Below are 26539 nucleotides of genomic sequence, written 5' to 3'. Positions count from 1 at the left end.
GAATGAAGGCCCAAATGTACATAAAGCAGCAAATCTTCACAAGATAGGCCACAATAGCCCAGGTGCTGTATTATGAGCACCACCAGTTTAAAATCTCTTAGCCTGTGGTCAATATTCTGGTGATGTTTTTTTAGGTTCATTAAAGTCAAGCAGTCATTCCGGAGGAATGGAACACTTCCATTTTCAGACCCAGTACTATTAATTGCTCCCAAGTCAGTTATTGTCGGGTTAATGCTAATTTAGGGTCAATTGTGTGTTGTGCACTCATTAGGAAATGGGTTAAGATTACTCAAAAGGATTTTTATGTAAAAGGCATTATAGGGACAGGAGATTTTTTTTTCCCTTAAGTTTGGGCTAAATTTTAAACTCTTCCCACTTCCCTAAACCAAGTCTCATACAGCAATACACAAAAGCATTTTGCCAGCATCTCCATTTAAAAAAAAAACAAACCCGGAACCAGAAGTATCCACAATCATTTCCTGATGGGAACAGGGTTGGGTCCGAGGACTCAGCCAGTGTAAACTTTAGGACCCCAATTCCAGCCAGGCTTTCAGGGCAATACTGAAAAACTGGAGTCTGCAGGCACAAAAAGGACAATGGAGGATGGATATATGAACACTTTTATTAAATATTAAGTGAAAAATAAAATCAGTTTAAAAATGATTCTTACAAATGCCATCTTATTGCTTTTTAAAAACTCATACAGCAATTCCGACTGCAAAGTTTAAATACTGAACAGACATCCAAATCAGAGTGCAGTCAGCTCAAGAAATGAGTATCAAATGCAGATACACAAGTCCAACATACCCACCTGGGTCCCACTGCGTCCTGTTGTACAGAATCCCTCATCCAAACATAAACCAAATCAGAATACAATCCACATCTACTTGCTTTTTTTAAATTCCAGTGTATTAATAATCAATGAACTTTGACTTTAAATTCAAATCACAGCTTTTCTTTCCTCCCAGTTTTCTGCCCACCTCTCTCTAGAGATACACGAGTGTTCACAGCCCTCCACTACCTCAATCAAGTAGTCGTTCTGCATTCGTGAACCTAGAAAGCATGGATCAGGAGGCTATTTACTTGAACACGTCGAAGCTGAGCCCGATCCTGTCCTCTCAAAATTCACATGCAGGATCCAGCAAAGAGTGGACAGCAGTCAAAAACCGTGGCTACATTTTGCTCCTCCTTTCGTAGCCCGGGGTGCTGAGGCCACTTCTGTTGGGATATACAAGATATTGCAATTGTGTGGGACAGGCTCGATGGACCAGATGCTCTTTACCTGTCCATCATTGTTCACATGTTCATATGCACTCCAGCCAAGGTCCGGTAATTCACTTCTGATCAGGGATCTGACTAGGAGTACTTGGTCTGTATGGCTCAATATCACAGGACTCAGCAGTAAGCCATTGGGGAACACACAGTCGTAGTTTAATGCAGTCACTGGGCTACAATGTGCTTTTGATTAATCCAATGTATAGATGTACCCAACAAATGATGAAATGGGCAACGGTGCAAGTGGCTAATTGACTTCCAACCAAGATTCCTTTTGCTGATATCATGCAAGTTATTTTCTCATCATCCAATTGCACTGTCCCAACACCACAGTTCAGAGGGCAGCCTGCACACATGTCCTGGCACTGCAATAAAACTAGCCACAACATGTATAGGTCTGGGGCAGTCAAAACAAAAAGCCCAGTGAGTGGTGTTACTTGCACCTCTCCATTAAGACAAACCCGGATCTACTATAACAAAGACTATTCTGCATGTGTAAGGACTCAGTTCAAGCAGGGTATTTAGGCAATTGGCATACGTGAAAGTATTCCCAGTTACAATGATCTCGCAGCAATTCAGAGTTTTGTTTTTAGACGCACAGATTTTATGTGCCTAGTTCAGAGGTAGTCAGCATGAATGAGAAACTTTAAAAAAAAACAAAAAAGGTGGAAATAGTTTATTTCAAAAATGAGAACTTATGAAAAGTGGTCCATGGTAGCAGTAACGAAGAGAACTTGTACATGTCAATTACTGCAACATACAGAGGAGCAAATCTCATTAAGCAATGTAATCTCTATGCAATGTCCACAAATTCCAAAAAAAGAAATTAAGGGGATGGAATAAAAGAACTGAAAGCATTAACTTGAAGAAAAAGTAACAAGCAGAAATTTACATTCCGAGGCACTATATTTCTTCAACACGTGTAATCAATGAACTGGCTCTAGTGCGTTATTACAACAGAGGTCTCTAGAGATATCTGTCCGAGGCAGGCGCATTGCTCAATTGCAGTGGTCGCCCCTGGTCCATGTTCCAACCCTTTACCTGATTTAACAGATTAGGATTGTTTCCAAGCAGTGCACACTTTGGCTCTCAATTTGTTTTCACTTTTAACACACTACACCCATAACAATCCTTAAATATATGCTGTTATTTACAGGAAAACCTCTTATCTAAAGATATCAAGGGTGCAAGTAATGGATTAAACAATCTATTTTCCAGCCTTTAGCACAACTTAAGAACAGCGCCATGTAACTTGCACTCTACAATCCACAGCTCCTTTACAGATGCTTTTGAAGAGAGAAAAGGTATTGTATGAAATGCCATTAACCTGCAGCAACACAATAGCATCTTTCCTGGCAAATTAATTAGTCAGCAGAGTAAAAGTCTGCAACCCAGGCAAACCCACTTTTCAACGCAACTGCTGGTCCAAGTCATCAGTGTGCCCATCACTGTTTCAGACTTAGGTAGACCTCTAGGATGAAGCCTTTTCTTCACTCATTCCCTCTATCCCCCATAAGCACTACTGCAATCAGCTCAGTTTGCTGCATGCTAATGGACTGCTGGTTACACTGCAGCACCAAAGTTGCCATGGAGCAGCGCACAGTTGATAGTCCTGCCTAGAGGCAGTTGAGAAAACCAGCACTGAGGACTTAAGAGATGATCGTGACTACTGTGAATTGGTTCACGTCAATATTCAGCAGTAAGCACCACATTATCTGGAGTAAAAACAGAAAATTCTGGAAATCTCAGTCAGGCATTTGTGGAGATAACGTTTCGTCAACCCGAAACTTTAACTCTGCTTTCGCTCCACAGATGCTGCCTGACCCGCTGAGATTTCCAGCATTTTCTGTTTTTACTCCAGATTCCAGCATCCGCAGTATTTTGCTTTTACATTATCTAGAGTGCCTTGCTCTATTGGATTAATACAAACTGATTTAGCCACCCAATGTGGTATTCTTCCAAAATAATGAGTGGAAAATTATTTCTTTGAAAGGGGAGGCATCACATCTATTTATTAACATTCAATTTTTTCAATCTGTCAGTACGGTTGAAAAGGTTGAGAGTGTAGGAACGACAAACTAAATACAGGGCTCAAAAGTCATCAGGCATGATTTATAATACAGCATGGCATTTGGTTTGGAAGCAGTGGGAATCATGCCAAGCAACCTAAAGAAACTAGTCCTCAGAGATGGGACTATTACCTCAGCTTTTGGAGCAGTTTGCACGGAGTTATATTTCTGGCACTTCTCCTAGAGCAATCTGCCGACAAGATACCAAGGTGCCAGCGGCAGTGGATCATGGATGCCCAGACATTCAAGGAAATGATAAACGAGCAAGCTGGGATATTTTATCTGGGCCAGAGCAATCAAATTGGTTTCCCATCAAGCACAGTTTAATGATGGGGTGTACTCAAGTGTGTGAATCAATTGACAGAGACTCAGCAGGATGCCCTACATCATATGGAGAACCTTAGTCTACTGGATTAGTATGTACAGATCTCAGCTCCCTGTCTGCTATTCTGCCAAACAGAATCTCAAACTGGAAAACCTGATGAATGCAACCCAATGGGGTCAGCTTATCATAGTGAAGGCACCTCCTGTTGACAACATCAGAAAGTAGTAACCACCACACTCATTCATCTACCCCAATAAAAAAAAAAAAGAGGGAAGAGTAGAGAAAACATTCCATGAAGAAAAAGAAAAGCCCCTACCAATCTAATGAAATTTCCACCCAACCTCTATCAATCCATAAAAAGCAAAGTTCAAAACTTTACAAGCCTACAGTACAAATGCTTATTGGGTTAATGCAGTTGTGCTCCAAATGTTAACAACTTGAATGCAGTCAGGGTGAGAGGAACATCTCCAATTTCTAATCCTGCCAGTGTGCTACTGGATCCCTGATCACCAGCAGACTGGCTACAAATATTTACAGTTGCCTACACACAATCTGAATCAAGTGCAGCTCCATAAATGTTACCAGCCCTTTCCTACCAAAGTTCAAACAGACATCCCCACAGTGGTTCCTACATCTTTATCCCTCAATGATTTACACATGACCAAAAACAATATTTCCAATTACAAAGACAAATGGCAGTTCAATAAATTATATTTGAGAACATTACAAGCAAACCAGAGCACAAAATTGCTCAGCAGTGTTGCCCTAACCCTACTTAAAAAGTCAGAGGAATTCAATTCCAACCAGAGAATTATAAATAATCTAATTGTTGCTTAGTCATACAGACAGGCCCAGTCTGGTAACACTTAAAACTATCATACCTCCATGATCACACTGAGGCTGCCACTGCACAATATATAGGGATAGTTTAACTGAAAAAGGTCACACAAGAGAGGGACTATTTAAGCCTTAAAGGGAAGTTCACAGGACATTGTTTAGCGCTTAATAGTTTCAAAAATTGTTAAGATTAGTCAATGGATTTAACAAACTCAACTGCTGCAGTGGATGGGGAAAGGAATACACACCATAGCACATTAAAGTACTGCAAAACTCCACTTTGAATACTCCATTATTGCAGCAAAGTTTTGGTCAGATGAAAAAATAGATGTACAGTGGCTTGACAACAAGATACTGGGGGCCCAGAAGCAACAAAGCATGTTCAACTCCAACCGTTTGATGTAGGTTGGACAGAGCTGCCTTTTTGGCAGTCAAAGCTTCTTTCCAAAAACCCAACTGGTAACAATATCCATTACTTGCCAGGATCCATTATTAGGAGGCACTGCATGTCATGAAGGTTGGGGGATGGGGGGGGGGGGGGGGGGGGAAGGGGGACGGAATTGGGCAAAATCCAATGAGCCACGACTTGAATTGTGTAATTGAAAACGTGCCTTTGGCCGATCAGCTTTGTATTGCATTTAAACCAAATTAAATACAGGTCATTGCAATCATGACCTACACCAGTTTCTTGGCCTCAAAGAAGCTTTTCAGATGCTTCATCTGCCAGATTCCAGTCAGAATGAGGATCAGTGTTTGCACGATTGACCACCACAGGACACGCTGGTTAGTGCTCTCACTAGTCACCCGGAAACGCTCCTCACGATACTGGAACAGAAAAAAAAAATTCAGGATATAGAATCACATACTTATAGCACAGGAGGCCATATTTTACAGTGTCCATTACATTATCCCAGGTTTAACAAATGCAGGGTCTAGGCAGCCATTTTATAATAAAGCCTCACAGCTGCACGAATACATCTTCAGCTTTTTCCAAAAGTAGGACACTACTCTATAGATCAGGTCATTACAACAGATGTAATCAAACATCAAAAGAACAAAGCATTCTTAAAAAAAAAGCATTTAAAACAAAAAAAGGCAACTCAAACATTTTTGAATATTTTGTTGAACAATAAGCAGGGAAAGTAACTCGAGAGGTTTGAGTCCCACATCCACATTTGAAATGTGCAGAGAACTAATATTACAATCTCGGAAGCACTGTGTTCTATAGCTCTACTGATATGAATCCAACTACCTCATGGTCAGATTCTATCATTACTTCCCGCCAGAAACCCTATTACGTCTTAACCAGTTTGTGTTATAGACTCAAATATACAAAAATAAATTGCAAGTGTGATTGCAATAGGAAATAAAACTCTAACTTCATCCAATGTTCTTGAAATGTTTCACTCCCCATGAAAGGCTCAACTATTTGTTGTAATCTGTAAAACATAAATCGTTAACTCAAATGCCCCCTGATTAAGGGGGTGGGGGGGGGGGGGGAGCACAAACAGAAACTTTCAAACAAATATCCTTGTTTTTTTTTTGAGGGTACCAACACACAAATTAAGCAAGTGCCCCCTGGCTAAAAGGAATAATATTTATTTCCTCGTTTTTCATTCTGGTGTTCCTCATACACCACTCCCTACAATAAGTTATTACAGGGGCACTGAACTGTCACAATCCTAAATGCTGGAGACATCTGTATATTTACTGCTAAATTAGCAGTTCCTTATTACTTTGTTTTAGTACTGATCAGCTTGCCCAACAGTTTAGTGATTAAATGCACCATGCCTTGTGGTACTAAACTTACTGACCCCTTCCCGCTCCCACGATGCACAGGCTACTACTTTTCTGTCCAATTTTATTGCTGCCTCATATCCATCTCTTTCTTCATAATTACTGTTTGAGGTTTACTTCCCTCCCTTTCAGGTCATTGTACTCCTGCCCTCACTTTCTACTTTGGTTGTTGCCATGTCCCTGCCCCCGTCACGTACCCCCTATAGTTATGTCCCTGCCCCCCTCACGTACCCCCTATAGTTATGTCCCTGCCCCCCTCACGTACCCCCTATAGTTATGCCCCTGCTCCCTTACTTACTCCCCCTATAGTTATGTTTTAGCCCTCGCCCCTCTCACATACCCGTTGGTAGTTCTGCTCTTTCTGGATTTGCTCCACCTGTTCAATCAGTTGCCTCACACGGAGCTGGAGCTCTGAGAGCTTGTCCTTTGCTGCAATCTCAACATAATCATTGGCATGTTCACCAACCTGGATGTCCAAATGAACCCGCTGCAGGGAGAAAAAACATTACTGAAGGTGCCCTCAGTGCAACGATCAATTAACTCATCAGAAATGCAAATAAAGCTGGGAGCTTCCTGGTTTGTATGGCTCAGTACCATTGATAGGGAGGGAATTACATAGGCATTTAGGAGCCCACAGCTACTTTTCAATGCCTCTTTAATATGATTCAACCGTGCTCTGGTTATTTTACTGAACAGTGGGTTAGGATTGGCAGCGGGTGGCAGAGGGAGGAGGTGAAAAGACGGTAGAAGCTGGGGTTGTTCTCCTTAGAGCAGAGGAGATTTGATAGTGTTTAAAATCATGACAGGTTTAGGTCGAGTAAATAAAAAGAAACTGTTGCCAATGGCTGGAGGGTCGATAATGAGGGTGCACACATTTAAGGTGATTAGCAAAAGAACCAGAGACGACACGACGAAAAACATTTTTACATGAGTGATTAGGATTTAGAATGCACTGGCTGATAGATACAGATTCAACAGCAGCCTTCAAAAGTGAATTGTATAAATACTTGGGAGAAAATAATTGTAGGCATACAGGGACAGAGCAGGGGAGTCAGACTAACTGGATTGTTCATTGAATGAGCCAGCGCAGATGCGATAGGCTAATTGGCCTCCTTTTATGTTGTTCTATTCTATGAGTGAGGGACATCAGCCTGAATTTGAGAGACTGACCCCTAGAGGGTCCTGGTGCATGAAACACAAAAGGATAGTGTGCAGGTACAGCAAGTGATCAGGAAGGCCAATGGAATCTTGGCTTTTATTGCAAAGGGGATGGAGTATAAAAGCAGGGAAGTCTTGCTACAGTTTATACAGGGTATAGGTGAGGCCACACCTGGAATACTGCATGTAGTTTTGGTTTCCATATTTAAGAATGGATATACTTGCTTTGGAGACAGTTCAGAGAAGATTCACTAGGTTGATTCCAGAGATGGGGGGGGGCATTGACTTATGAGGAAAGGTTGAGCCTCTACTCATTGGAATTCAGAAGAATGGAGAGGTGATCTTATTGAAACATACAAGATTGAGGGGGCTTGACAAGGTGGATGCAGAGAGGATTTTTCCACTGATAGAGGAGACTAGAACTAGGGGTCATAGTCTTAGAATAAGGGGCTGCCCATTTAAAACAGAGATGAGGAGGAATTTCTTCTCTGAAGGTTGTAAATCTGTGGAATTCGCTGCCTCAGAGCTGTGGAAGCTGGGTCATTGAATAAGTTTAAGACAGAAACAGTCAGTTTCTTAACCGATAAGGGAATAAGGGGTTATGGGCAGCGGGCAAGGAAGTGTATCCGAGTCCATAATCGGATCAGCCATGATCGTATTAAATGGCGGAGCAGGCTCGAGGGGCTGTATGGCCTACTCCTGCTCCTATTTCTTATGTTATACAAGAATAAAATTTCCCAAGATACCTTTAACTCCCACAAAAATTAAGACGTTGCCCATCTCTGACAAACATTTCAAGGGGGGGGGGGGGGGGGGGGGGGGAATTTTATATATTTTTTTTAAATGAACAATTGTGGCTCACACTGACAGCACTGGATAAAAGCTATTTTAAACTAGGTAGCTTAACTGGTAATCAAATACGGTTACAAAATATTTTCATAGCCAGAGGGGTCCAAGGCCATTCTGTCCCACTGTATCGGATTGTATACATTTGAAGGCAATGCATGATATATCTAAGTAAAATCATAGTCATTCCCCCTCCCCCAACCCAACTACAAGGAGCCCAAAGATTTCTTCTGGGTAAAGGGACCGATGTAGAACTGAGTAAGAGATAAAAATTATCAGTAACATTTTTGTTGGAGTATAACTATTATTACAGAATGCATTGGATGTGTCTCCATGGTAAGGAAAGCAGAGACTCCAACTCACACCAACGTATTTAGTCATGGTTACAACACTGAAATCAGTACAGATCTTACCCATTATTGGGCGGGGGAAAACATTGGAAAAAAGGCCTTTACCTTTTATGTTAAACTTTATAGAACCTTGGTGAGGCAACACTTAATAGTAATGTGTACAGTTCTGGTCTCCATATTACAAGGATAGAGAGGTATGAAGGAAGGTACAAAAAAGATTTACAAGGATATCAGAAATAAGGGGTTATAACAACCAAGAAAGACTGAATGGGCTGGGACTTTTCCCTAGAAATGGTAAGGCTGAGGGGTGACCATTAGAGGTCTTTAAAATTATGATGGGATTCGATAGGTTAAACACAGAGAAGACGTTTCCACTTAAGTACTTCAATAGCTGTAAAGCGCTTTGGGATGTCCTGAGGGCCTGAAAGGTGCTATATAAATGCACACCTTCCTTTCTCTCTAATGGGGAGTCCAAACCCAAGCACCATAAATACAAGATAGGCACTAATAAACCCAATAAAGAATTCAGGAGAAACTTCTTTACTCAAGAGTGGCTAGAATGTGAAGCTTACTACCACATGGAGTTGTTAAATGCATCTATGCTATTCACTTCAAGGGGACGCTAGATAAGTAAATGAGTGAAAAAAGAATAAAAGGATATGCAGATAGGATTAGATGAAGTGGGGTGGGTGAAGACTTGTGTAGAGCATAAATACTGGCACAGATCAGTTGGACCAAAAGACTTGTTCTTGTGCTGTAAATTCTATATAAAAGTTTCAATCAATATTTATTACTCATTTTATCCTACTCTTCGCCCATGAAGCTGTATTATTCTTACAAGCTCTTTCCTTACCAGCATTCCCGATGCAAACAGGGAGAGTTTGGTGGAATTGGAGTGCAAGCAGATCTGATGCTCTCCCGGAATATGGGAGGTGAATGTGAATCTTCCCTCAGAAGCATACTGTCTTGAGAGAATGACCTATAGAGAGTAAAAGAGACATTAAATCTTTAGTCCTGCATTTGATTTTAGGTCCATTCTTCCCCTTTTAAACATTGTTCTGCTGATAAAACCTAAAAAAGGTTGTGGGTACACAGTATTTGGAATCATTTCTGGATGATTGTATAATGACAGCAGAGTGCTGTGGGTACTAGAGGCAGCATATATAATAGAAAATGCTTCACAGCCCTTTCATTAAAAGGACTGGTGAGCTCCTGTAGCTTTGGGGGCCCCATGCACTGTGAACCAACAATCTCGCATCTGGCCTGTCATTGAAAACTAAATGATAATCTTCCCATTTATTATCTAATGACACAATCTCACAACCGTGGGGTTATTTTTGTTTTGTTTCGTTAATCTTGTTCTTGAAAAAATTAGTTTATCTGATATAGCAAATGGAAATCTCACCCCACAATAGCCAACGGTTTTATGCTGCATCAAACCCGACTTGGAAGGAAATAAAGTACAAAAATATTAAATTTCCCAGTACGAACATCTTTCACCTAGAGCACAAAAATCACTTGAAAAAGTCATTTAAGATTAGAGAGAAAATCTCTTAAAACCAGTAGATAGTTCTCTTGAAGTGACCAAACAGGTTTGGCTTTCTCAGCTTGAATATATTGTACCTTTTCATCGGGATCCTTCACTTCCACAAACATTCCTAGTCCTGGAGGAGAAGGCAGGTACTCCTCCCTCTGTTTGTCATACATTAGAGTTTTGTAATTGCCTGAAAATATCAATTGAAACAAACTGAGCGTTAATCCTATCAATTGCTAAATTACACACCAACTTTTCAATAGGCAGCAGCCATCAGGTGGGATAAGAGGAAGAAACGGAAAGTGGTCAAAGACACATTCATTGCTTAAACAAGCCTCCTGCTGACCAACCGCTGATCTTGGTCATGTAAATAAGCACAATCCTTACACCACCCTCCAACCTAAGGATGTTTGGGAGAGGAGGGGTGTGGAAATTGAAGCAGAGTTATAAAAGTAAAATTTAAATGTGAATTACTAACTTATTAAACTAAACCAAAACATTTTCAGCTTTTAACCAGTAATATTTGGACAGCATCTTATTAAAATATTCAAACCACAATGGTCTCAAAGGAGGGGGAGGAAAAGGAGGCAGAATCAGAGCATGGTCATTTTAGACTGTACAAGAGCATTTTTCTCCCCTCTCCTGAAGGCTCCAACTGCTGCTGGGACGAAGGTTTACAGGCCCTCCAGTAACTCGCTCAGATGACCAGCCTTCACATGCGAGCTTAAATCAGAAGTCCTACAGGCTATTCAAACAGGATGGTTTGGGGGGAGGGTTAGAGAGAAAAAGAGACGGCCTTGCCACCAGACATCACTGGATACTGATCAGGACTTATACAAAAGCAGACTGATCACTTTCCCACTTTATAGCTCAGGAGATCAGCTAACTGGGCACAGAGGAGGAACTGAACCAGAGACTATTCTGCTTTGCACAGCTTAGCATTACACCAGGTGGCGGTTTCACCCTTCTTGACCAGTGGCAGGCAATATATGGCCCACAAACAGTATTCGACACACTAATGGATTCTATCCGGCCCGCCAAGGCCTGGCTTCGAAGCCGAACGTCCGCCATACCCGACTCCTAGCCTGACCCTGTCCCATGTGACGTCAGGAGGCGGGTCTGTCTCCAAGGCAGCAGGGGAGCCAACATAGCAAAAAGCTATGTTGCCTCTATGTTCCCACTTGCGGACGGGAGGCGAAGATACGGAGACGGGTGGCTGAGGTGGTCAGGAGTCGCGGATTAGGCCACGGCTCCACTGGGTAAGGCCTTTTTACCAACGGCAATGCAGCCCCTAAACCGGGGGAGAGTGGTAAGTGCATGAGCAGGGAGGGTGCAAGCCCGTCTCCCACGGCCAGGCCCAACCTCCAGTAATGGGGTGACTGATGGATGATACCTGTTAACCAGTTATTAGCTACCAAAGAACTAATTAATGCAAAACTGATGTTTACCAATTAGCATTTTAATTATCTCAAATTTATTTATTTAACACTGATTATTTATACCAACTGGTAATTAGTAAGTTAGTTAACAGATTTATTCACTAACATTCTCTGCCCGTTAGGTAATTGGTGACCAATTTAATTGCGCTATTACTGTATTAACACAGCTATTAAATTAAAAGCCGCTGAGCAGCCTGCACAGGACCTCCAGACCACTGCACGACGGCACAGCTTAATGGGAACATTGGAGTGCAGCCCTCAACAGCTCACAAAACTTGTTAAGTGGCTCTCCAGCCCAAATAATTATCCAACCCTGTTCTGGACCATTTGGAGGGGCTAGTATTTTATTTTTAATTTTAAAAAGGAGACTTGCATCTCTGTTGGGAGGTGTCCAGAAGTTTGCTGGAATCACAAGCACTTTCCCCAACATTAGACCAACAGCAGCACAGCTCTTTTGTAACTGAACAGAACCTAATCCAGGGCCGATAATGAACCAGAAAAGAATAGACCAGCTTTCCTGTTTAAAACCTTGCTGCAGAGCTCATTACCTCCAGTTGTTGCAAACCACCTTTACACCCACCTGAGCTTTGCATCACTACTAGAGCTAAACGTTTGCGTGTTGTTCCCCCAGGAGTTCTAGACTCTGCACCAAAACTGCACGAACCGATGATTTATGCAAAAGTGCTCTACAGATTATGGAAGCTTCTATCCAAGTGATCAGATTTCCCTAACTTTGCAGAATTTCAGGAACTCCGTGGGGGATAAAATGCACTGCGAAAATCGTGCAGCCTGTACAACAGGAAGATGATACTCAATAGATCAGGGCTATGATAACAGCAGCATCAGGAAGTGGCTTACTGAAAAAAGCAAACATAGATGGTCATTCAGGGTTACAGCACTCACCATCAGGCAGAGAATACCTGACTAAAGAAACACATTATCTGGTCTTTATCAGAGTGATGTTTGTGGGAGCTTGCTGTGTGCAAATTGGCTGCCGCATTTCCTACATTACAACAGTGACTACACTTCAAAAAGGTCCTTCATTTGCTGAAAAGAGATTGTGAAAGGTGCTATAGACACCTGGGAGCCCCTGGCCATAGACCGCCCTAAGTGGAGGAAGTGCATCCGGGAAGGCGCTGAGCTCAGAGTATCGTCACAGAGCATGCAGAAATCAAGCGCAGGCAGAAGGAGCCTGCGGCAAACCAGGCTCCCTGCCCACCCTTTCCCTCAACCACTATCTGTCCCACCTGTGACAGAGACTGTGGTTCTTGTATTGGACTGTACAGCCACCTAAGAACTCATGCTAAGAGTGGAAGCAAGTCTTCCTCGATTCCAAGGGACTGCCCATGATGACGACAACGATGACAAGTACAAGTCTTTCTTTTTAATGTACTGTGAGATTGTAAAATACAAGATTACAAAGTGACAAAACACAATATAACACCATCATCAGTCATGCAAACTTGTTACACACTTTCAATCTCCAGTCAGAGTTCACTACCAGCAGAATTGTCGTGGAAAAATGTCAACATTTCCAACAGGAATAAAAGACTAGCAGCAAGACTTCTATTCGCGGCCTCTTCCCCATTCTATTTTTGAAGTTTTAATTTTAATTTGCTCTCTCCAGTTTATCTGTTTAGAGAATTTTATTTCAAAACTAAAGCTAGCATGTTTCTTCTTCCATCCAACTCCTATGCATTTTTGAAGTGAAAGCAAATCCCTACCCCCCTACCCCCCTCCCCCCAAAAAGAGTATTTTTCCACTGCAAACTGGACCAAAGGGAGTTTTTGGAGCATATCCAAAGCCAAATATTGAAGATTGGCCAGATCAATTGACAGTTCAAAAATGTGTCCGAGCAGGACAGTCTACCAATGGACAAGTTTATAATCAAGGGATAAGAGGAGCACATTAAGTTAAACAAACCCGTGCCTTTTTCCCCCCAAAGGCACAGGCTGAAGTGTCCAGCACAGAATTTTACACATCACACTGGTATTTTTTTTATAAAAAAGGAGGGGAGGAAAAGAACACTGACCAGAATCTAAGCATCATTCTTGTTCAATAAGTGTAATCTCATCATTTGTTTCCTGTTGAGCCACGACTCACAAATGAAAGGATACAGTCTTTGAATGGACCGTCCTCACTCTTCACAACTTCATTTTTTTTTAAAGTTGTAAATAAAGCCAATTCTGCAAGTTTACTACCTAAACTAAGATCTGCGGGGAAACACATCTGCAACAATACAAATAAAAGCCTCAGCCCTAAAGATCAGTAGATAGAGACAGGAAGGTCAATAAACCTATTTAAGCTCATCCATTCATAAAGAACAGAACATCCTCCCATCACAGCATCTAATGGCTTCTTGTATGATTCCACCACTGCTTGATGGCCAATTCCACATGTTTATCACCCGTTTGAAGAACTTCCTGGAACCGTTTCTAAATATGCCGTTCACCAGTTTGAACCTGCACTCAACAATCCCACTGTCACCACCACCTCCCTATCTTACTGTGATGGTTCAACTTGAGGTAGTGTTTCACATTTACCTTTATAAATACTTGCATTGAATGGGGTAAAGCACCTTAAATGTAAAAAGTCTCAGTGCTTCACAGACAGGCAAAAGGAACACATAGCCAGGAAGGGAGAAATTGAGAGGCGTCAAAGAAATGAGATTTGAGATCTTTTAAACAGATAGGTGGAAGGGTGAAAGGTAGAAAATAGGACCTCAATGGCTGAAAGTTTGGCTAAAAATCTAGTAAGGCGAGTGGGAAAAAAATGCTCACGGTTGGATTCAGAGTAAGAGCACTTGGGTGATATAAATTGCAGAGATAGGGCGCCGTAATGCCATGGAGAGATTTAAAGGCAAATGGGGCAAATTTATCACTGCCCATCTGGCAGAAATCAGGGATTAGGACTTTAAAATAAGGACATGCAACAGAGTTTTGGATGAGTTGGGAGCTTAGGGAGGGTGGAGGCCAGCAAGGAAAGTATTGGAGTCGTCAAGTTGGAGGTGATAAAGACATGATTTAAACAGTGTTGTGGATGAGGTATGGGCAGAGGCTGGCAACATTGAAGTAAAAGTAGGCAGTTTTTGTGATGGAGAGGATATGGAGTCTGAAAATCAGCTCAAGATCAAAAGAGACACGAAGACTGTAAACATTCCAGCTAAGCCTGTGCCCGATGGGAAGGGGGGATGGAGTTAGTGGCAAGAGAACAGAGATTCTGACAGCGTCTAAAGATGCTGGCTTCGCTCTTTCACTGGGCAGGAGGAAGTATTGAAAAATCCAAGGCAGGGCAGTGAAAAAGTAGTTAACAGTACAGACCATATACAGTAGACACCTCAAATCGCTGGAGAAATATCACCAACGATGTCTCTGCAAGATCCTGCAAATTCCCTGGGAGGACAGACGCACCAACATTAGCGTCCTCGTTGAAGCCAACATCCGCAACATCGAAGCACTGACCACACTCGACCAGCTCCATTGGGCGGGTCACATGCCTCCCAAAGCAAGCGCTCTACTCAGAACTCCTACACAGCAAGCGAGCCCCAGGTGGGCAGAGGAAATGTTTCAAGGACACCCTCAAAGCCTCCTTGATAAAATACAACATCCCCACCAACACCTGGGAGTCCCTAGCCAAAGACCGCCCTAAGTGGAGGAAGAGCATCCAGGAGGGCGCTGAGCACCTCGAATCTCGTCGCCAAGAGCATGCAGAAATCAAGCGGAGGGGGGGGGGGAAGGGGAGGGAGGGGGGGGGAGAGAGAAGGGGGGGGGGGAGAGAGAAGGGGGGGGGGGAGAGAGAAGGGGGGGGGGGAGAGAGAAGGGGGGGGGGGAGAGAGAAGGGGGGGGGGGAGAGAGAAGGGGGGGGGGGAGAGAGAAGGGGGGGGGGGGGAGAGAAGGGGGGGGGGGGGAGAGAAGGGGGGGGGGGGGAGAGAAGGGGGGGGGGGGGAGAAGGGGGGGGGGAGAAGGGGGGGGGGAGAAGGGGGGGGGGAGAAGGGGGGGGGGAGAAGGGGGGGGGGAGAAGGGGGGGGGGAGAAGGGGGGGGGGAGAAGGGGGGGGGAGAAGGGGGGGGGGAGAAGGGGGGGGGGAGAAGGGGGGGGGGAGAAGGGGGGGGGGAGAAGGGGGGGGGGAGAAGGGGGGGGGGAGAAGGGGGGGGGGAGAAGGGGGGGGGGAGAAGGGGGGGGGGAGAAGGGGGGGGGGAGAAGGGGGGGGGGAGAAGGGGGGGGGGGGAGAAGGGGGGGGGAGGAGAAGGGGGGGGGAGAGAAGGGGGGGGAGAGAAGGGGGGGGGGAGAGAAGGGGGGGGGAGAGAAGGGGGGGGGAGAGAAGGGGGGGGGAGAGAAGGGGGGGGGGGGAGAGAAGGGGGGGGGGGGAGAGAAGGGGGGAGGGGGGGGGGAGAGAGAGAAGGGGGGAGGGGGGGGGGGAGGGGGGGGGAGAGAAGGGGGGGGAGAGAAGGGGGGGGGGGGAGAGAAGGGGGGGGGGAGAGAAGGGGGGGGGAGAGAAGGGGGGGGGGAGAGAAGGGGGGGGAGAGAGAAGGGGGGGGAGAGAAGGGGGGGGGAGAGAAGGGGGGGGGAGAGAAGGGGGGGGGAGAGAAGGGGGGGGGAGAGAAGGGGGGGGGAGAGAAGGGGGGGGGAGAGAAGGGGGGGGGAGAGAAGGGGGGGGGAGAGAAGGGGGGGGGAGAGAAGGGGGGGGGAGAGAAGGGGGGGTGGGAAGGTGGGTGGGGGGTGGGAAGGTGGGGGGGGAGGTGGGAGATGGGGGGAAGTGGGGGGAAGGAAGAGGGAGGAGAAGGGCAGAAATAAGACTTTGAAGTTGAGGGCTAGAGTTTGGTTGCCAACCCTCCAGGATTTCTCTGCAGTTTGCAAAAATTAAAGATTAATCTCTTGTGAACAACCCAGGAGAAAAATCAGTCATTAAAAGTGTTTCCTCCCCACCCCCATTTTCTTTGAACACTTCCATTTATTAAAGAGAAAAGACGAACTTGGATTTATCTTTCTTCTTAGGCAGTCCCTCAGAGTCAAGGATGACTTGCTTCCACACTGAGTTCTCAGGTGACTGATGAGTCCAATGCAGGACCTACAGTCTCAGTCATAGGTGGAGCAGATAGTGGTCGAGGGGATGGGTGGGTGGGGTGTTTGGGTTGTCACGCGCTCCTCCACTTGCTCCCAGCGAAGAGACTTCCCCGGATGCTTCTCCTCCATTTTGAGCAGTCTTGGGCCAGGGATTCCCCGGTGGGGATGTTGCACTTTTTCCAGAGGCTTTGTGTCCTTGAAGCATTTCCTCTGCCCACCTGGGACTTGTCGTGTCAGAGCCAAGTAGAGTGCTTGTTTTGAGAGTCTAGTATCAGGCATGGGGTATATAGAGCCTTTCACAACAACTGGACATCTCAAAGCACTTTATAGCCAATTAAGTACAATTAGTTCAAAGAATATTGAAGATGGGGGGAAAAGGCTCTTTGACTGGGCAGGGCAATTGGAGGCAGGAAGTCATCTGATGAAACTTGCAGGAATGCATCCAACCAGAGTTGGCAACCCCAGCCTAGAGTGGGTAGGAGACTAGAATAGGGCTATTATCTTAAGTACTCAAAGGTCACCATCTCTAATCTGAATAATGTAAGTTTGACCATTCTAGCCCTGATGTCAAGGGCAAACCCGGTGGCTTCGCTCTAGATCACCTCCAGGGGTTAAACCTTTATGTTTTGGTGACCAAAACTGGTCTTCCACTCACTCATCGTTAGGCCATCCAGAATTCATGCTTCTTCCTAACTCCACCAGGAATATAAAGGGTGACAAATATATAGCACTGGTTTTCAAACATTTTCAGCATAAAGGGAACCATACAAATAATGACACGACACCTAACCAAAGCAAAAAGTGAATCGTTACAGGAAACCTTTTTTTAAAACATTAGTAGACAGCAACTAATACAAAGAGGTTAAATGCAGAAACCTAATGACCTCTCAGACCTCCGAGATCCAATTACAAGATTCATTGTTTCACGAAAAAGTGTTTGGCAAACTTTCCTCCGCCTCTGCTGAAGATGCTGCCTGCTTGCTCGGTTAACAAGCCAGCACCATATGTGAGCCTGGCCAGGGCAGCAGAGCTCAGGACCGAGGCCCGAGGCCCGGGGCCCGGCCCGGCCAGTTGTCTGCCCCGAGAGAGTGTACGTGTCATATCAAGGGGGTCCCAGCAGTCCCCGCCCTCCCATTTACCTATCACCATGGTCTCGTCAGGTATCTCCTCGATGAAGCATTTTTTCTCGGTCTCGCCGATATGGAAGTAAAGGCCGGAACATAATGTGGTGGCGAACTGCAGCAGCGCCAAATAACGAAGCCACTCGCCGACTGCCATCTTAACTCAGGCACTTCTACTGCGCCTGCATACAACCCTCGCCGGGGGAGGAAACGTGCACGCATGCGCCTGCCCGGTCACGCCGTGGCGCCGAATCGACACCACGCATGCGTAGCGATGAAAAGTGAGCTGGTCATACGCATGCGGCAATCACAATGCCACGTACCCCTTTACTGATTGGATTGTTGCAAGCTGGACAATGGTGATTGGCGCTTTCGTTTTGCCGTGGCTCATCTCATTGGCAGCTTTCACTATTCTTCATAGTGATTGGCTATTTGTGCCATACGCTTTGTCGCCCTCTCAGGGATCATGTGGGCAGGTTCAGTTTAATGGTCTGGAGTATCCCTGACCTACAGGTTTGTCATTGGGATTGCCAAGCTCACATTTTGGCTTAAATAATGAATTTATTTTAAGGTTGTAAAAAGTTAAAATGGAGTTGCACAATTTGTTATTCTTGGTGATCACAAATGTTGCTTTTCCTGATAATCAGACATCTCTGCTCCAAAAAAATCTGTTTGCACATCCACCAATTAACTTATGCACTTTTGTGGGGTGGGCGGAGGTTCAGACATATCAGTCAATAGAAACACATAGGCTGGTCTCACAAAACTTGCCCATCAATTGTCCACTCTTTTATTCATTGAACACTCCCTAAATTTTTTCCACTTTATCCACCTCTTTGTCTACCTGTGCAGTCCATTCCACAGCACCACCCACTATGGAAAGTAGTTAAATCTAAACTGTTCCTTGTCTAAGCTTGAGCCAGTGTCCCCTACTTTTAGAATTTGCGGCAATCTCAAAAGATACGAGGCTAAAATTCCGGCCTCACCAGGTCCGTATGAAGTGTGGACGGACACGGTGAAGTCTCTCAAAAGTCAGTTTTCGGGGTGTGATGCGCATGTGCCGAAAACCAGCTTTTCCGATCTGTCAAGATTTCTCTTGACAGATCAAACACACCCCCGCAGGAAGGACATTCACACGGCTGAGATTGGGCTATTTGCCCAGTGAATGTCCTTCAAACTCGTATGCCTGGTGAAAGCAGCATAAGAGTTTTAAAACATAGAAAAAATAAATTTAAAAACACATTTTTATGTTAAAAAACCTGTCCGTTAAAGGTAAGTTTATTTTAAAATGTCTTAAAACATGTAAAAAAAAAGTAAAAAAAAAACGTTTTCTAAAACATTTAATTAACTTTAATTTCAATTAATTTTAACAATTGTGAGGCGTTTTATTTATTTATTGTGATGTGTTTCTTGTCTTAGGGATTTATTCTCATTAATAATAATGTGAACTCAGAGAAACGGAGTTCCCATTATTATCAATGAGAATACTGCAGAGTGATTGGTGGTCCAGGCCCACGTGATTCCAACTCTTTCGTGCGTACGGGGAAGTCCTCTTCCCGTAAGCTGCACATCGAATGAAGGCCTCCAACCGGAATCGAAGGCGCTTCCGGGATCAACAGGTACTTTCGCAAAGAATTTTTGGGTCGGAGGTGTTTGTCCGAAGGAAGCTTCCGACTGGAATTTAGCCCCATAATTGTTCAATTTGTCCAGTTCTCTCCCTTTACCCATCTTTGTCTGAGGGGTCCAAGTGTCATGGTGATCCAGCGACTAAGCAAGTCAACAGTAGCACCTTGAACAACTAACCGAGTCACTATATAAACATGAATTTACAAGAATGTTGCCTGGACTGGAGAATTTTGGCTATGAGGAAAGATTGGAGATGCTGCGTCTGTTTTCTTTGGAACAGAGGAGGCTGAGGGGAGACCTGATTGAGGTGTATAAAATTATGAGGGGCCTGGATAGAGTGGATAGGATGGACCTGTTTCCCTTGGCAGAGGGGCCAACAACCAGGGGACGTAGATTTAAAGTAATTGGGGGAGGTTTGGAGGAGATAGAAGGGGAAATTTCTTAACCCAGAGGTTAGTGGGGGTCAGGAACTCACTGCCTGAAAGGGTGGTAGAGATAGAAACCCTCACCACATTCAAAAAATACTTGGATGTGCACTTAAAGTGCCATAACCTACAGGGCTGCTGTAAGGGGTGGTTTGCAGGGGGTCAGCTTTCCCTTCTGACCTTATATGAGCGGTTCCGAATCGCTCCCACACCTTTGGTTCTAGACACTGGAATTATGAAGGGACTGTGACAGACTTGGACAGACGATCGGTTTCAAGGTAGGAAGCAGGTATGGCTTTATTGTGTTTACAAAGAAGTAAAAGGCACACCTTTAATAACACACACAAACCAATACACACTGAGGGGTACAACACATTGAATAAATTGTCCAATTACAGTCTGTGGGGAAAAGAATACAGCTCAAACTCTAAATGAGGTAAAAAGGCGAATGCAGATACATTTACACAAGTTATCCCAGCCTCCCTCCTCCCAATTCCCCTAACTAACGAAGTTATAGCTCTGGGGGGTTCAGGGGCTATGCTCACCAATCCCTTTTGACAGTTGCCGGTGAATCGCGGTTTCGGGGTTTGCTGCACTTGGCCTTCTAGGCGAGCCGTACCCCGGTCGGAGGAGAGGACTTCGGACTGCGTAGTCTTCGGTTGGGGTGCGTCCGTTGATGCGGTAAGTTGCGTTTTGGATATATGGGGTAAGTACCCACTTTCTTTGGTTAGGAATAGTTTTAGTTAGTCCCTTTTGGTAATTTCTTATCCGTTGGTCGTTCCGAAGTAGATTGTAGAGTGGAAATAAGTGTCGATTCTTCGGTTTTTGCTGAGTTGGTTTTGGTTGGTCGTTTCGCTGGTTGTGGAGACCCGGGTTGTCACTTTGGTTGCTGACAACCTTCCATTTCGTGGGCCTTGTGCTCGGTCGGTCCTTGATGATTTCTTGTAGTTTCCTTCACCACTCCATTTCTTCACTCCCCACCTCCGGCTGCTTGTGTCTGTCTGTGTTTGAGTCTGTGTTCTGCTGTTCAAGTCTGTGTCCTGCTTTCTGTGTTCTGCTAGCTTTTTGTTCTGCTAGTTTTGAGTTCTGCTAGTTTTCCTGTGTTCTGCTAGCTTTTAGTTCTGCTCCTCTGCGTGCTGCTCCTTGCTGGTCTTTCCTTGTAAAACTGGGGGATAGATATATTCCAAAAAAAAAGCTCCGTTATCTCCCATCAAATCTCTTGGGCTCTGTTTGAACTGTTCTGTCCACTGATTTTCAAATGTCTCCTTTGTCAGCAGTAACTCGATTAGGGTGTGAGAATGTGCTATCAGTGGTTTTGCATTGTTTTAGAATTGTCCAGTTTCTTGACCATGATTTCCATTGTGCTTGATTGGGTAATTCGATTATCTCTTAGAGGGTGAATAGTTCCCCCAGACAGTCTGGGGTCTTTAATACACGAATTTGGCTCCACCTCCTGTATTTGGTAAAATTTTTTTTTGCAGCCAAAATGTTGTAGAATCTTAAAATTGATATGCTCCTTCCAATAGATGTTTAGGGGATCTCAAGCTTCTGTAATTTAGGTCCATTTTGAATTCCCTTTCCTATGAGTCCAAACACTGGGGGGGGTCTCCATGAATGCATCCCCTTTTATCCCCCGCAGGCTTCGTCTGCCCCTTTAAACTCATTTTAAAAGCCCAGAAAGGGATTCTTCTCCTCTGTAGGGGAAAGATACCTGGAATCTTTGCGAGATATTGGTAAATTCTACATTCCCCCTTGTGATACCATATCACTTATGGTATCATTCTTTGAGGTGAGCAAAGTTCCTGACTCCCAAGAGATAACCTTCCCCATAAATTAGCTAAACTAATATCCAAAATGCATTACACTTATGCAACATCACCACAGATGCACACTTTTCCCTTTACAGGTACAAACTTTTTACATTTATACCCTCCCAGCTTGGAGGGGGTTCAATCACTACAATTGCATTTCAGCACAGTTACATTTCATTTCAGTTACATTATATTCACCAGCATATAGGCAACGTACAACCACATTACAGAAGGAAAAAAACATAGATTAAAATTAAACAACATCAATTGGTCTCCTGGTAATGTCTGGATCCTGCCCTTGAGAACTGCTCTCAGGCTGGCTGACACACAAGACAAACTCAAAATAATCACCTAAACATTACTGCAATATTACCCTCAATTCTAAACTAAACCTTAAAATATCCTTAAGCTAAAATTAGAGCTATGTACAACCGCCACCCGTCTCCGGGTGGCCTGGTGAGTCCCTGTCAGGCCCATGCCTTGTGCGGCCTGATAGCCGCCTGGGTGCTAGGGTTTCCCCGCAGCTGGTGAGCTGGAGACTCTTGTCTCTGGGACAGCTCGTGGCTACTGCTCCTGTGAGTCCCTCACCGCTGGAGGCGGCTGGCTGGTGGTCCCTACTCTGAGCGGCCTCTGTACTTCTGACCTTCTGCCTTTCCTGTCGGGCTGCCCTTCTCCTAGGGTAGAATCGCTGAGGTTCAGATGCCGGTGACCACGGTATCTTTGGCCGTGGTGTATGGAGGGTCCTTCTCAGGGCTTGGGTTACTGGGGGTGCGTCCGAATCCCAAACGATGGGTGAGATAGCCCCTCCAGTACTGCAATTCACCGCCCCTATAGGCACGGTTTCTGAGCCTGCCACATTCCCTGAGGGCCCTTCACCATCGGGGGCGGCCAACGGAGGGTCCCTGTCCTGAGGACGGTTCACCCCTCCCGGTTGGCCTCTGTGGTTGGCTGACCCTGGGTTGTACAGCTTGCACTGGTTGATGTGGAACCACTTAGTACGGCGGGGAAGCTTTATGGCATAGACCATCGGGCTTGCCTTGTCCACAATGCTGTATGGCCCCATCTATAATGCTTCAAAAATCCCGACCCGAGCATAGTTCCTTGTGGGCAACGTGCCATTTTCCCTCAATGCCGAGCACCTTAAGGGTTGCCTGCATTATCTGCCCGGTGAAATGGCTCCCTTGGTCCGACTCCACATACTGTGGGAGTCCCCACCGGGAGAACACTTCCCTCACTAGAATCTTAGCTGTCCCTAGTGTGGTGGCTGTTCGGCAGGGGAAGGCTTCAACCCATTTTGAGAACACGTCCATCAGGACTAGGCAGTATTTGTAGCCTCCCTGGGCGGTGGGTGGGGGCCCGATGTAGTCAATTTGGATTGACTGCCATGGTCCATCTACCTTCCTGACGTGTCCTAGGGACACCTTCCTTTTCTGGGGGTCAGGGTTGCTCGCAGCACACACCAGGCAGTTCGCACAGAACTCGCGGACGTCCTCCCTGAGTCCAGGCCACCATCCTGCCTGTTCCACCCGTTGCCAGGTGGTCTCAGGCCCGGGGTGTCCCGTTCCTGGACCCTCATGGGCTAGGTTTAGGAATTCCCTCTGGTGCTGCTGTGGCACGACCCATTGTCCCTCTTTAACCAGCATGCCTTCCTTAACAGTAATGGCTGCTGTGCCGTACGGACCTTCTACTCTCTCTCTCCTCTAGCTAGCGCGTTCAGGACAGCTTTCAGGACTGGATCCTGTGCCTGAACTGTTTTTAAGTCCGGGGCCAAAGCTATCCCTGTACTCTCTGCTGCCCTGTTCTTATTCTTGACCGCTGCTATGCGGCCGGTGTCATAGGGGTCCCAGAACTTTCCCATGCGGGCACCTTCTTTGGTCAGTTTGTCAGCCTGTTGGTTTCCCTCTGCACGGGGTTCGATTTTTGAATGGGCCTTCACCTTATGTATGTAGACCTTTCCTTCTTCCCCCACCGCTGTCATGATTTTCTCCAGCAGGGGCTTGATTGCCAGGGGTCTCCCGTCAGCGGACGTGTATCCACGACGGGACCAGATAGCCAGGTACTCCGTACATGAATTGCAGGTGAACATACTGTCCGAGCAAATCGTGTACGAGGTAGGGAATTCCTCGGGGTGGGTCACCACGTACATTACGGCGGACAGTTCAGCATGCTGGGCGCTCATGGTGCTGGGGAGCTTGATTGCCAGGGCAATACCTGCCCTTGGGTCATAGACTCCGCACCCAGTGAGTCGTTCGCCAGCAGATACCGTGCTGGACCCGTCCACGTAGATGTCCCGGCCTGTAGGGTGTAACCCAGCCCGAAGGCCAATGTTCACCTCCCATTCCCCCTCAATGGAGCACCTGTGGGCTTTCCCTGGATAGATTAGGTTGGCTGCGAGCCTTGGCTCACGGGGGCCTTCGACTCTGAGATCCATCTGGGAGAGAAACAGGGTCCAGCGAGCAATGCGGGCACTGCTCACCATCCCGTCCTTAATCCTCCCATCTAGGAGCATCTGAGTAGGTGTGTGGTGGGTTAGGAGTGTTAGAGGAGACCCTCCCATGAAGATCAAGGATCTTTTCACTGCCCAATGTGTGGCTAGGAGGTGTCTCTCACAGTTGGAGTACCCCTTCTCCACATCTGTGAGGATCCTGGAGGAGTAAACCACCGGTCTCAGCTGGCCGTGCCGCTCTTGAAGCAGCACTGAGCTCAAACTGTCCCCGCTGGCTGCCACCTCCAGGAAAAACTCCTTTCCTACATCTATCGCTCCCAAGGCTGGTGCGGTCTGCAAGTCCTTCTTGAGCTGATTAAATGCTGCCTCGCAACCCTCATCCCAGTCCCACTCTACACCCTTGTGTAGGAGCCTGAGCAGAGGAGTTGCGGTGGCTGCATAATCCTCAATGAAGTCTCTGCAGTATCCGGTGTGCCCTAGAAAGGACCTTACCCCTGTCACTGTGTTGGGGGCTGGTAACTCCTGTACTGCCTCCCTTCGAGCCTTGTCTATGGCCCTTTCCCCAGCGCGCACAGTCAGCCCCAGGAATTTGACTTCCTTCTGGCCGATCTGTGCCTTCTTGGGGTTTACTTTAAACCCTTCTTCTTTTAGCAGCTCCAGCAGCTCAGCCAGCAGTGGGCCATGTTCCTCCCCCTGATCGGTGAACAGAAGCAGGTCATCCACATACTGCACCAACTGCTGGGGTCTGCTAAAGCCCTTTAAACAGTTCGCCATACATTGGTGAAAAATGCTGGGACTATTGTGGAAGCCTTGGGGAAGACAGTTCCACGTGTATTGTTGGCCCTTAAAGGTAAAGGCGAACTTGTACTGGTCCTCCCGTTTTAAAGGAATGGACCAGAACCCATTTGAAATATCCAGCACCGTGAAAGTAGTCGCAGATGCTGGAATACTCCCTATGAGATCCGCTACGGCTGCTACAGTGGGTGCACAGGCAGGGATATTCTTATTTAGTACTCGATAGTCCACGGTGGCCCTCCATGAGTTGTCCGGTTTCTTAACCGGCCACAGTGGAGAGTTCACATGGGTTGCTATCGGTCTTAACACCCCTTGCTCTACCAGTGATCCCAGCACCGTTGTCAGGTCTGCCTCTGCCTCCCTGGGGAAGTTATATTGCTTTTGTGGTCGGGTCATGGGGTCCCCTACTATACTAACTTTCACCCCCATTACCCTACCACAGTCATGTTTGTGGGTGGCAAATGCTGCAAGATGTGCCCGTACATATGCCTGGTACTCCACTGAGGTGTTACTGACCAGTAATTCCAAGTCATAACCCTCCTTTGGCTTCACGGTACACAATGTTCCCTTGGCCCCTTTTTCTGGGATCACCACCACCTCACCTTCCCTGTCAGTCACTATGTCTCCCCATAGACAGTGGTTCCTGAGATCCACTAGGATCTGGTGGCCAATGGTAAAATCAGCTCCCAGGATCCCTTTTCCCTTCTGCTCCCATTTCATCAGGACACACTTCCATTTGGTTTTGAGTGTCCCTAACTGAATGGTGAGCGGGATGGAAAATGAACCAGTTTGCTCATTGCCTGTGAACCCCACTAGACTGTATGGGACCCCGTTCGATAGAGGTGAGGTAGCTGGGTTATCTGCATATACAAGGGTGCTGGAAGCACCGGTATCTAGCAGGTAGGTCCCTTTCACTTTCTCCACCTCCATCGTAACGCACGGTCTCTTCCAGGCATCGTACTCTAGGGAACACAGGTACACAGGCTGCGCTAGCTCTAGTCATGCATCTGGGTGGGTTGGAGCAGAGGGTTTTACCGTACCGGCTACTGGACCGGTTGCGATAGCTACTGCTCCCTGTCCGTTTATGAGTGTCTGTAGGGCGGCTACGAGTGTCTCATGTGTGTCGGGTGTTCCTGCCCCGGCGTTACGGGCTGGGGCTGGAGTGGCCTTTCCCTTAGTCTCTTTCCAGGGGTTCCAACAATCCTTCCTCCAGTGCCCACTTTTCCCACACCCAAAACACTCGCCCCCTTTGTGAGGAGGGTTCCCACCTTCCTGATGCCACTCTCTCTTGCCTTGGCTGGGTTTAATCTCATGGACTCTCCCTTTAGAGGAGGGCTCCTCTGTCCCTCTACTGTTCCGGTAAGCCAGTGTCAACTGCCTGACCACTGTCCACTCGGTGGTTCTGGGATCTCTTGGATCGAACCAGACCTCGGATTTTGCCTTTACTCCAGGTAGGCTGTTTGCCACCAGGCTGCGGAGCCAGTGAGCCAGCTCGTTAGGGTTCAGGTGGGCCCGGTCAAGAACCCCACTACAGGCCCTTTCGAAGACCGGCCACAACCTATCGGCGAAAGCCTGTGGAGTCTCCCCATCGAGCTGCACTGTCTTCTCCACTCGGGAGAAAGG

The 26539-nt window shown here is 46.2% G+C and overlaps 1 protein-coding gene across 1 annotated transcript; it reads right to left on the bottom strand.

The window, feature by feature from the left end:
• Positions 1 to 1936: 1936 nt before the first annotated feature.
• On the bottom strand, positions 1937 to 18048 carry LOC139263047 (transmembrane emp24 domain-containing protein 9-like). Its single transcript, XM_070878556.1, has 5 exons — positions 17832 to 18048; positions 10281 to 10381; positions 9511 to 9636; positions 6644 to 6790; positions 1937 to 5331 (listed from the first exon to the last, which is right to left on the bottom strand). Exons 1-5 carry the CDS (start codon positions 17968 to 17970, stop codon positions 5182 to 5184), a joined length of 663 nt encoding a protein of 220 aa, XP_070734657.1. The 5' UTR covers positions 17971 to 18048; the 3' UTR covers positions 1937 to 5181.
• Positions 18049 to 26539: the final 8491 nt, after the last annotated feature.

The sequence above is a fragment of the Pristiophorus japonicus genome, chromosome 4 (assembly GCF_044704955.1).
Source record: "Pristiophorus japonicus isolate sPriJap1 chromosome 4, sPriJap1.hap1, whole genome shotgun sequence".
Classification (NCBI taxonomy): Eukaryota; Metazoa; Chordata; class Chondrichthyes; family Pristiophoridae; genus Pristiophorus; species Pristiophorus japonicus.
The sequence above is the reverse complement of the archived record's forward strand: the minus strand, read 5'-3'. Positions and strand labels throughout refer to the sequence as shown.

Excerpts from the sequence above, each read along its gene's own strand:
- LOC139263047 (XM_070878556.1), bottom strand. The coding sequence starts at position 17,970 with ATGGCAGTCGGCGAGTGGCTTCGTTATTTGGCGCTGCTGCAGTTCGCC. Across the intron at positions 10,382-17,831 it reads TGACGAGACCATGGTGATAG|GCAATTACAAAACTCTAATG; the intron begins GTAAATGGGAGG and ends TGATATTTTCAG. Across the intron at positions 6,791-9,510 it reads TGTTTGCATCGGGAATGCTG|CGGGTTCATTTGGACATCCA; the intron begins GTAAGGAAAGAG and ends TTCTCCCTGCAG.